General features: G+C 47.2%; 1 protein-coding gene across 1 annotated transcript in view; it reads left to right on the top strand.

The window, feature by feature from the left end:
• Positions 1–12,086, top strand: part of CCDC175 (coiled-coil domain containing 175) — a gene marked incomplete at both ends in the record, with an annotated part of 59,846 nt that overhangs the window by 27,448 nt on the left and 20,312 nt on the right. The window contains 2 exons of the mRNA XM_079768993.1: positions 3,383–3,519; positions 4,470–4,580. Of these exons, the coding sequence (XP_079625119.1) occupies positions 3,383–3,519; positions 4,470–4,580 (248 nt within the window). The remainder of the gene's footprint in view (positions 1–3,382; positions 3,520–4,469; positions 4,581–12,086) is intronic.

Raw genomic sequence — 12,086 nt, 5'->3', positions numbered from 1 at the left:
CAGCCTGATCAACGCCTAAATGCTCCCCTGCCAGCCTGGTCACCCCTAACTGCCCTCCCCTGCAGGCCTGGTCACCCCTTAACTGCCCTCCCCTGCAGGCCTGGTCCCCCCAATTGCCCTCCCCTGCAGGCCTGATCGCTCACAATTGCCCTCCATTGCAGGCCTGGTTGCCCCTAACTGCCCTCCCCTGCTGGCCTGGTCACTCCCAATTGCCCTCGCCTGCCAGCCCGGTCACCCCTAACTGCCCTCCCCTGCTGACCTGGTCACCCCTAACTGCCCTCCCTTGCCAGCCTGGTTCCCCCCAGCTGCCCTCCATGTAGGCCTGGCCCCCCCCCAACTGCCCTCCTCTGCCAGCCCAGTCACCCTTAACTGCCATCCCTTGCAGTCCTGATCACCCCCAACTGCCCTCCCTTGCAGGCTTGGTCCCTCCCAACTGCCCTCCCCGCTGGCCTGATCACCCACAAGTGCCCTCCCCTGCCAGCCATCTTGTGGTGGCCATCTTGTGTCCACATGGGGGCAGCCATCTTTGACCACATGGGGGCAGCCATCTTGTGTGTTAGAGTTACAGTCAATTTGCATATTACTCTTTTATTAGATAGGATTATTAATAGGACTAGAGGCCTGGATTCATGCACTGATGGGGTCCCTTGACCTGGCCTGCGGGGATCAGGCTGAAACCAGCTCTCCAACATCTGCCGAGGGGCCCCAAATTGCAAGAGGGCACAGGCCAGGCTGAGGGACCCCACCGGTGCATGAATCCATGCACTGTGCCTCTAGTCCTAAATAATAAAAGGTTAATATGCAAATAGACTGAATGGCGGAACAACTGAACAACCAGTCACTATGATGTGTGCTGACCACCAGGGGCATGTGCAGAACATGGCAGGCATTGGCCGTGGTGGGATGGTGGAGCAGGTGAGCAGGGGCTCCAGACCAAGGTGGAGTGCAGGTCACTGTCATCGGGGCAAGCCTCTGGTGGTTACTGAAAATTCTTTGCTCCTGCACGCGGCGGTCCCACCAGGCGCTCGCAGCTACTGCCACCACTGGCCCCGCTCACACCTGCTGCTGGTGCCTGGTGCCAGTCCCGATCACTCGGTGCCATCAGCATGTGCGAGTGGTGGCTAACAGCCCTGATCGCCCCCGAGGGCTTCTTTACCTCCCCCTGCTCCCGAGGGGCAATTGGAGCAGCAGCCACCGCTCGCACCCACTGATGGTGCTGATCCTGCTCACCTCTGCTGCTGGCGCTGGCCCCAATTGCTCCACACTGTCAGCGGTACAAGCAGGGCCGATGCTGTCAGCACATGGGAACAGCGGTGGCAGGAGCGGGGCTGCCAGCAGACAGGGGACCAGGGGACATGATGGGGGCGCTGGGCAGGGGTATAGAGGATGGGTCGTGACCATCCCCTGTGCCTATTGCAGCCTTGCGGCCCACAGTTTCTTTCAAGGTGCACGAATTTGTGCACTGGGCCCCTAGTAAAAGCATAATATGCTAATTAGACTGGACGTCCTTCCGGACAAAGCCGGGGCTGTGAGGGAAGCCAGGGTCCTGGGTGCCTGTGAGTGGCCAGAGGGAAGCCAGGGTTCCAGTTGCCAGAGGGAAGCCTGGGTCCTGGGTGCCAGAGGGAAGCCAGTACCTACAGCTGGGGGAAGGAAGGCCTACTCTTGCATGAATTTTGTGCATCAGGCCTCTAGTTTAATATAAAACAGTAATATGACCCAATTATTTATTTTCACACACACACACACACACACACACACACACACACACACACACACACTAGAGGCCTGGTGCATGAAATTCATGCACAGCGAGGGGTTCCACTCAGCCCAGCCTGCACCCTCTCCAATCCGGGACCCCTCGGGGGATGTCCGACTGCCAGTTTAGGCCTGATCCCAGGAATTGGGCCTAAACTGGCAATCGGACATCCCTCTCACAATCTGGGACTGCTGGCTCCTAACTGCTCACCTGCCTGCCTGCCTGATTGCCCCTAACTGCCCCCCTGCCAGCCTGATCACCCCTAACTGCCTCTGCCTGCTGGCCTGATCACCCTTAACTTTCCCCCCCTGCTGGCCTGGTCACCCCCAACTGCTTCCCCATGGGCCTGGTCGCCCCAACTGCCCCCTTGCTGGCCTGGTCTCCCCAACTGCCCCCCTGCCAGCCTGGTTGCCCCCAACTACCCCCCTTGCCAGCCTCATCACCCCCAACTGCCCCCGCCCCCTGCTGGCCTAGTTGCCCCATGCAGCCTGCTGTTCAATTGTTTGGTTGTCCCTCACTAACCCCCCTGCCGGCCTTGTTGCCCCACGCAGCCTGCTGTTCAGTTGTCCGTCCAGTTGTTTAGGTCGTGGTGGCCCCTGGCTTTTTATATATTAGGGTGTGTGTGTGTGTGTGTGTGTGTGTGTGTGTGTGTGTATGTGTATGTATGTATGTATGTATGTATGTATGTATGTATGTATACACACACCTTTAGGTTTGTTTGTGACTACGGACCATGGATTGTTAGCTTCTGATTCACCCTTCACCAGAGAGGGAAGCTCTTTGGGATCCCAGACAATGTGATGGGAGGTTTATCAGATTCAACACCTAGATGAGCTCCAAGTGTTGGCTTTTGTCCCCCTTGTCGTGTAAGAAAATCAAAACTCAGTTTCCATGTGTTTTCTTCCATATCTGTAAATGTTCTAAGGGTACAAAGGACTTTTCAGTGCTAGATTTACCACTATGGATTCTTGCTTTCTTGTCGAACGAGGCCTAGAAATTCCTCATTATCTTGTTAGTTCTTCAACACTTAAGGATTTTTTTTCACCCAGCTATTTTAGCAATCCTCAGCCAGAAGGTTATTTTGAACTGAATACTAAATCTATCTTTTCCACCTCATTTGATGGAATTCAACAGAGACATCCAAACACGAAGTTTTTACCCCTTTCAGACCACTAATAAGTACTCTTTTTTGTCCTTAAATAGAAATATTTAGCAAAAAGCAAGCATAATATCCAGTCAAAGAGGTTTTGAGCAAGAGCTTCTGTTGTTATTATACTTTACTTCCCCAGTGTAATTCATCTTCTGGAAAAAAAGACATACGTCATAAAGTGAATGATCCCAGTTTACTAATCCCAATTTGTATTTCAGTATGAATTATTACTCTGTGGTTTTGCATCAGTGTTTACTACCATTCTATACTTCTGTCATAAGTTATAGAAGAAGCCCCAAAATGTATAATTGGATGGTTGATATAGAATTAAATCACTCAATATTTGTGGCATAGTCATTGTTTGCTAAGCAATATGCTCAGTGCTCTAGCGAGTTGCCCACCTGACCCTGACACCCCTCAAAGGAACTGTGAAGCAGGTCCTCTACTTCGGTTATTTTGTGTGTGTTTTTTCCTAGGTGGCTGAAAAAATATACAAAGCTCAGTTAGAAAACAAAGAACTACAAGAGAAATTGCAGACTCTTAACAGACAATATAAGATTGTCTTACATGAGGAAGATAAAGTTCTTTTTCAAAAAAGGAAAATACAAGAAGAGTATGTTTCTATTTCTGATCCATACATGAGTCAACATGCTGTAGTTATGGGGTGCTTTCCTTGCTGTCAAAGTGGAACCCTCCACCTGAACTTATCCTAGCTTTAAAACCTATTGACACTTAGATAAAGTGGAAATGTGAATTTGTGGAAATGTGAATAAAACCATAACCTATTATTCTTTCTGCAAGTTAGAGACAAACAAACAAACAAACAAACCACTTTTTATAAAATGCTTACATCTCATTTAATACCATTGAAATAGGTATTTTGATCCCTATTTTGTGGATGGGGAAATTGAGGCTCATTAACAGGTAAAGTTTCTTTTCAAGGTCACACCCCTGGGAAGAGGTAGAGCCAGTATTCAAAATTGGCCCTAACTGGTTTGGCTCAGTGGATAGAGCATCAGCCCGCAGACCCAAGGGTACCCGGCTTGATTCTGGTCAAGGGCACATACCTTGGTTGTGGGTTCGATCCCCAGTAGGGGGCGTGCAGGAGGCAGCTGATTGATGTTTCTCTCTCATTGATGTTTCTAACTCTCTCTCTTTCTCTCTGTAAAATCAATAAAATATATATCAAAATTGGTCTGATCGACCCCTTTACCTTTCACAAAAGAATATGGCAGAATTAATAAATGTAGTAGGAGAGACACACACATTCAGAGGGATAAAGTACTATACAGCTGTTCTTATTGTTTTATGGTTTCTATTATAATTAGTGCTCTTTTCATAGATTGGGAATTTTCATAACTTTAGATTTAGCCACCACATGCAGAAAGACTGTTTCTATTTTTACTGATTTATTGGGAAAATTTATTAGGTCGATAGTTTATGAATTGAATTTTCCAAACTACTTTTGAAATTTTTGAGATGGCATATTTTTTCATGCAGAGGATTTAAAAATGATTATTTAAACCTTTAAAATATGATATCTCTGTGTTTTTTTTATGGTAGAAATAACAAACAAATGAGATTTATTTCTGATAAAGAAAACTTCCTGTCACAAAGAAAAGTAGACATCAAAAATATGGAGGAAGGACTTGTCACACTTTCTGAACTTAATCGGTATGTTTGCTTTGAAATTTTTAATCTTCATTCCTCTCTGCATTTTTAAAAAAAATAGTAACTATAAATATATATATCAATTTCTAATCTCCTACAAAAGAAGAGGTTTGTAATTCGGTCTCTTTGTTTTACAATCCTGAACAGTCATTATCACTGAATCTTTCATTGAAAGGATAGACAGATTCTAAGTTCTATACAAGTTGCTGAGCATGAGGAGTGGACGAGTTAGGGGTCTAGTGACAAGAATGTGCCCAAATGTTATTTCAGCACTGACCCCCCATGATGTTCATTTCTACCATTCTAAATCACTTTAATTGCTATTTTAATTTTTCTGATTAAAAAGTAATGCCTATACCGGATTTTAAAATTCAGATATAGAAATTTGTAACTTCAAGAGTAAGTTTCCTAAATCTCTCCACAGAAATAATTAGTTAACAGTTTGCTGTACATACTTTCTAATATCTATATATATAAAAGCCTAAGCGACTGAATGACCGAACAACCAGTCAACCACTCACTATGATGCACACTGATCACCAGGGGGCAGACGCTGAATGCAAGAGCTGCCCCCTGGTGGTCAGTGTGCTCCCACAGCAGGAGCACTGCTCAGCCAGAAGCAGGGTTCACAGCAGCACAAGCCTCTCCCACCTCCACATCAGTGCTACCGAGTGGCAGCAGCAGCAGGCACAGCAGGGCTGGGATGAGCAGGAGCGGCATCCGGCCCTGGCTCGGGCTCCTCAATGGCCACCTACGGGGACTCAGGGATCATGCCAAATCTGGCAGCCCAACATTCCCCATGGGTCCCAGATTGACAGAGGGCACAGGCCAGGCCCAGGGACCACACTGGTGCATGAATCTGTGCACCGGGCCTCTAGTATATTTATATTTATACATAGTATGTACATATTAGAGGGGCCCCTCGGCCTGGCCTGTGCCCTCTCGTAATCCGGGACCCCTCAGGGGATGTCGGAGAGCTGGTTTCGCCTGATCCCCACAGGCCAGGCTGAGGGGCCCCACCAGTGCATGAATCTGTGCACCAGGCCTCTAGTATGCATATAAGATCTTTGGTTAATGTCTTCCTGCCCTCCATCCTCCTTCCCTCTGAGATTCATCAGTCAGTTCCATGTTTCCATGCCTGAACATTGAGTATCTGCCCCCTGGTGGTCATTGCACATCATAACTACCAGCCTGTCAGCCGGTCGCTTAGGCTTTTATATGTATGTAATAGAGGCCCGGTGCGCAAAATTCATGCACGGGTAGGGTCCCTAGGCCTGGCCGGATATCAGGGCCAATCTGTGGGCAACTGGCAGGCAATCAGGGACCCCTGCTTGCACCCACCTTGGCTGGCCTGGCACCACCCACTTGCTGGCCCCACCCCCCGCTGCCAGTCAGGGTCTGAGGGATGGGGGCAGCTCCTGCCTTGAGTGTCTGCCCCCTGGTGGTCAATGCACATCATAGCGACCGGTCGTTCTGCTGGTCATTCTGCCGTTGGGTCTATTTGCATATTAGGGTTTTATATAGCTAGATATGTGCATATCTATTTATTTACCTAAAACTAGGGTTGTAGTCTTTTGTAATTGGATTTTTCCCAAATATCTGGGTAACTTACACAATGTTATATGTCAGTTATCTACACTAATGAAAGAGAAACATGCAAATTAACCATCACTTTGCTACACCCACCAGCCAATCAGGAGCGAGTATGCAAATTAACCCAGCAATTATGGTGGCAGCCACGGAGTTGGAGTGAGCAGGAGGCTTCGGTTGCCCCTGGCAATGGAGGAAGCCAAGCTTCCTGCCCTCCCTGGCTGGCTCTGGCCTCTGCTAAAGTCTACAAAGTTTCAATTATAGAAGATAAATAAATCCCAGATACCTGCTTCCAACTGGCCCTGGCCTCCGCTCAAGGAGGTGCTGAAAAAAAAAAAGAAATAAAGCTCCTTATCCAGGCTGACCACACCCCCATGGGGTGAGGGTCCCCGCTGGGGGGCTTGACCAGCCTGCAAACAGCCATCAACCCCTCATCCAGGCTGGCCAGGCATCCCAGTGGGGACCCCCATCCTGAAGGGAGTGTGGCCAGCCTGAAAATGACCCTCAGCCCCTCACCCAGGCTGGCCAGGCACCCCAGCGGGACCCCCCCTACCCTGAAGGGGCTGTGGCCAGCCTGCAAACAGCCATCAGCTCCTCACCCAGGCTGGCCACACCCCCATGGGGTGAGGGTCCCCACTGGGGGTTTTGACCAGCCTGCAAACAGCCCTCAGCCCCTCACCCAGGCTGGCCACATCCCCCAGCAGGGACCCTCACCCCATGGGGGCATGGCTGGCCTGCAAACCACCACAGGCCCCTCACCGGGGCCACCCCATGCCCCAAGGGAACTCCCACCCTGATCCGGGACACCCTTCAGGACAAACCAGTCGGCCCCCACCTATGCACCAGGCCTCTATCTATACTAATAAAAGGGTAATATACTAATTAGACTGGGAGACCTTCCAGGAGACCTTCCAGACGTTCTTCTGGACAAAGCCATGGTAGCAGGGCCGAGGTAGAGGCGGTTAGAGGCCAAGAGGGGAGGGCAGTTGTGGGTGATCAGGCCAGGATGGGGCAGCAGTTGTGGATGATCAGAACGGTGGGGGAGTGGGCGTTGGGGGTGATCAGGCTGGCGGAGGGAGGGAAGTTGGTGGTGAGCAGACCAGCATGGGGGCCAGTTGGGGGCGAGCAGGCCGAGGCCGTCAGTGGGGTTCAGTTGGGGATGATCAGGACATCCGGGGGAGGGGCAGTTTGGAGTGAGCAGGCCAGCAGGGAGTCAGTTGTGGGTGAGCAGGCCAGTGGGGAGGGAAGGTGGGGGCGAGCAGGCCAGCAGGGGGGACATTTGGGGGCGAGCAGGCTGGCAGGGGAGGAAGTTGGGGGTGAGCACACTGGCATGGGGTCAGTTGGGGTTGATCAGGCTGGCGGGGGGAGGCATTTGGGGCAAGCAGGCGGGCAGGCAGAGTGGTTAGGGGCAATCACGCAGGCAGGTGAGTGGTTAGGAGCCAGCAGTCTCAGATTGTGAGAGGGATGTCCGACTGCTGATTTAGGCCTAATCCCTATAAATCGGCAGTCGGACATCCTTTGAGGGGTCACAGATTGGAGAGGGTGTAGGCCGGGTTGACGGAAACCCCCACCCCCCGCCCATGCACGAATTTCGTGCACTGGGCCTCTAGTATCTCAATAAAGCTGAAAAATTATATCTGAGAGAATGAAAAAAACATGGTTGGTGAAAGTTATGGGAATTCTTTGCACTGATTTTGACACCTGTTGAGTTTAAAGCTATTTCAAAATAAAGGAAAAAATCATATATACAGGACCTCATTCTTCACTCTTTTCTCTAACTGCATAGTATTTCTTCTGCAGATTATATTGTATTTTATTTAACTAATACTTTGTTGATGGACATTTGTTTTTTGTTTTTTTCTGTTTCCTATATTACTAACAATTTTCAAAGTTAACATATCTCTGTCCACCTATGTGACTATTTCTTTTTTTAAATTTTTTATTGTTTAATGTACTACATAAGTCTCCTTTTCCCCCCCCCCATTGACCTCTCCTCGGTTGCCCCCAACCCCCAGCACATGTCCTCACCACCACCACCCTCCCCCGTCTGTGTCCATTAGTCATGCTCATATGCATGCATACAAGTTCTTTGGTTAATCTCTTACCCCCTCACCCCTGGCTTTCCCTCATAGGTTGGACAATCTGTTTGATGCTTCTATGACTCTGGTTCTATTTTTGTTCAACAATTTATGTTCATTACTAGAGGCCCTGTGCACGAAATTCGAGCACCGGGGGTGGGGGTGTCCCTCAGCCCAGCCTGCACCCTCTCCAATCTGGGACCCCTCGAGGGATGTCCGACTGCCCGTTTAGGCCTGATTCAGGTAGGATCGGGCCTAAACAGGCAGTCAGACACCCCTCTCACAATCCAGGACTGCTGGCTCCCAACTCCTCGCCTGCCTGCCTTCCTGATTGCCCCTAACCGCTTCTGCCTGCCAGCCTGATCACCCCCTAACCACTCCCCTGCAAGCCTGATTGATGCCTAACTGCTCCCCTGCCGGCCTGTTTTCCCCTAACTGCCCTCCCTGGCAGGCCTGGTCACCCCTAACTGCCCTCCCCTGCTGGCCTGATTGCCCACAACTGCCCTCCCTTGCAGGGTTGGTCCCTCCCAACTGCCCTCCCCTGCTGGCCATCTTGTGGTGGCCATCTTGTGTCCACATGGGGGCAGGATCTTTGACCACATGGGGGCAGCCATCTTGTGTGTTGGAGTGATGGTCAATTTGCATATTACTCTTTTATTAGATAGGATAGAGGCCTGGTGCACAGGTGGGGGCTAGCTGGTTTGCCCTGAAGGGTGTCCCGGATCAGGGTGGGGGTTCCCTTGGGGCATGGGGCGGTCTGGGCGAGGGGCCTGTGGTGGTTTGCAGGCCGACCACGCCCCCTGGTGACCCAAGCGAAGGCCCTGGTATCTGGGGTTTATTTATCTTCTACAATTGAAACTTTGTAGCCTGGAGTGGAGCCAAGCCTTCTGCTTGCTCTGTGGCGGCAGCCATTTCTGTTGGGATTTATGTATCTTCTATAATTGAAACTTTGTAGCCTTAAGCCGAGGCCTGGGCCGGCCAGGGTGTGCAGAAAGCTTGGCTTCCTTCATCGCCGGGGGCAACCATAGCCTCCTGCTCTTTCCAGTTCCGTGGCTGCGGCCATTTCTGTTTGGATTTATGTATCTTCTATCATTGAAACTTTGTAGCCTTTAGTGGAGGCCTAGGTCGGCAAGGGCAGGTGGAAAGCTTGGCTTCCTTCATTGCCAGGGAAACCCAAGCCTCCCTCCTGCTCTCTGTGGCCGTAGCCATCTTGGCTGGGTTTGTTTGCATATTGGTTCCTGATTGGCTGGTGGGCGTGGCTTGTGGGTGTGGTGGAGTGATGGTTAATTTGCATATTACTCTTTTATTAGATAGGATATTCCACAAATGAGTGAGATCATGTGATATTTATCTTTCTCTGATTGGCTTATTTTGCTTTGCATAATGCTTTCCAGTTCCATCCATGCTATTGCAAATGGTAAGAATCCCTTCTTTTTTACAGCAGCATAGTATTTCATTGTGTAGATATTCCACAGTTTTCTAAGCCACTCATCTGCTGATGGGCACTTAGGCTGTTTCCAAATCTTAGCTATGGTGAATTAGGGCAATTAGCTATGAATATATCCTTTCTGATTGGTGTTTCTGTTTTCTTGGGATATACTCCTAGAAGTGAGATTACTGGGTCAAATGGCAGTTCCATTTTTAATTATTTGAGGAAACGCCTTACTGTTTTCCACAGTAAGCTGCACCAGTCTGCATTCCCACCAGCAGTGGAAGAGGGTTCCTTTTTCTCCTCATCCTCTCCAGCACTTGTCATTTGTTGATGGTATCCATTCTGACAGGTGTGAGATGATACCTCATTGTCGTTTTGATTTGCATCTCTTGGATGATTAGTGACTTTGAGCATGTTTTCATATGTCTCTTGGTCTTCTGTATGTCCTCTTTCAAAAGGTCCTTTGCCCATTTTTTTATTGGATTGTTTATCTTCCTTTTATTAAGTTGTATGAGTTCCCTATAAATGTTGGAGATTAAACCCTTATCGGATATAACATTAGCAAATATGTTCTCCCATACAGTGGGCTTTCTTGTTGTTTTGTTGATGGTTTCTTTTGTGGTGCAGAAGCTTTTTATTTTGATGTAGTCTCATTTGTTTATTTTCTCCTTAGTTTCTATTGCCCTAGGAGCTGTATCGGTAAGTTTTGCTATGACAAATGTCTGCTATTTTGCTGCCTATGGCTTCTTCTAAGATTTTTATGGTTTCCCGTCTTACATTTAAGTCCTTTATCTACTTTGAGTTTATTTTTGTGTATGGTGTAAGTTGGTGATCTAGTTTCATTTTTTTGCATGCATCCGTCCAGTTTTTCTAACACCATTTACTGAAGAGACTGTCTTGACTCCATTGTATGCTCTTGCCTCCTTTGTCAAATATTAATTGAGCATAATGGCTTGGGTTGATTTCTGGGTTCTCTGTCTGCTCCATTCATCTATATGTCTGTTCTAGTGCCAGTACCAGGCAGTTTTGAGAACAGTGGCTTTGTAATATAGCTTGATATCTGTTATTTTGATCCCTCCAACTTTGTTCTTCTTTCTCAAGATTGCTGCAACTATTCGGGGTCTTTTTTCATTTCAGATGAATTTTTGGAGAGTTTGTTCAAGGTCTTTGAAGTATGCTATTGATATTTTAATGGTGATTGCTTTGACTCTATAGATTACTTTGGGTAGTATGGACATTTTAATGATGTTGATTCTACCAATTCATGAACATAGTATATTCTTCCATTTGTTTATATCTTCTTCTATCTCTTTTTTCAGCATGACTGGTTCTTTATAATGAGTCCAAAAGTTGAATTCCTGGATCAAAGAGCGTTGTGTATTTTTTATTTTTATAATTATTATGAAAATGCCCTATGTAAATATTCTATCATTTTACACTCACTAACACTGGGCATAAAGCAACTTATACTGTCATTGGGCACAGGATCAAGTCTAACACACTGGCAATAACTAATGAATGGTATATAACTGAAGAATAGTGTGAATTATTAAGAAACAATCAGAGAAGGGTGAAGGAAAGTAGTGTCAAGGAGTTCTTCTTTTGTTATATAAAGATTTAAAACTGTAGGCCTTTAAAAGCAAATCATATTTTTCTGTTTGCCTATCAAATGGGGGAATAATATCCCCATTCATAGAGAGATAAATAACTTGAATATAGGATACTGAAGAGACAAACTTACAGAAAACTAAGGTGGGTGGTGATGAAAATTTGACGCATATCAACAGAAATGTAGAGCAAGGCAGGAAGTGTAGCTTTTTGGTTGCATGTCCATATATTGTTAAATCATATTTTAAACATTATTTTTCGTCATGTGAGCCTCAGAAAGGAAACTATAAACTCTTCACTATAAAGAGCAGGAAAATAGAACCAGGTTGACTGAGGTTTTACGTTCCTCGTGAATAATGCAAATTTACAATGAATTATTATGTCGTCATTACTCTGATCACCAGGAAGCTCAGAGCCAAATACTGGCATCCATTAAGGATTTTTTTTGATTACTGTTGATTTATTTTAAACTAGTCAACCCCTTTGGGGATTAAATTAAATATGTAAATAAATAAAATCAATTACTTTGGGGCAAATTATAAAGAACCCTGCAGTTCCAGGGGAGGATATTAAGTTTATTTAGGTAAGAAATTGATTTCAAATAGAGAAACACACACACACACACACACACACACATACACACATACACACACACACACACATGAGCACAGTGTGTTTGTAGTTTATTTAACAGTATTTCATATTCTAAGTTGCATTTGTCAATATTTCTGTCTTTAAAAAGGTATAAAGTCTCATTTTACTTATGTGGCCTTCAACGCATCACTGTGCATGATGAAGCAC

The sequence above is a fragment of the Cnephaeus nilssonii genome, assembly GCF_951640355.1.
Source record: "Cnephaeus nilssonii genome assembly, chromosome: 4".
Lineage (NCBI taxonomy): Eukaryota > Metazoa > Chordata > Mammalia > Chiroptera > Vespertilionidae > Cnephaeus > Cnephaeus nilssonii.
Note: the sequence above shows the minus strand (reverse complement) of the source record. Positions and strands in the feature narration are given on the sequence as shown.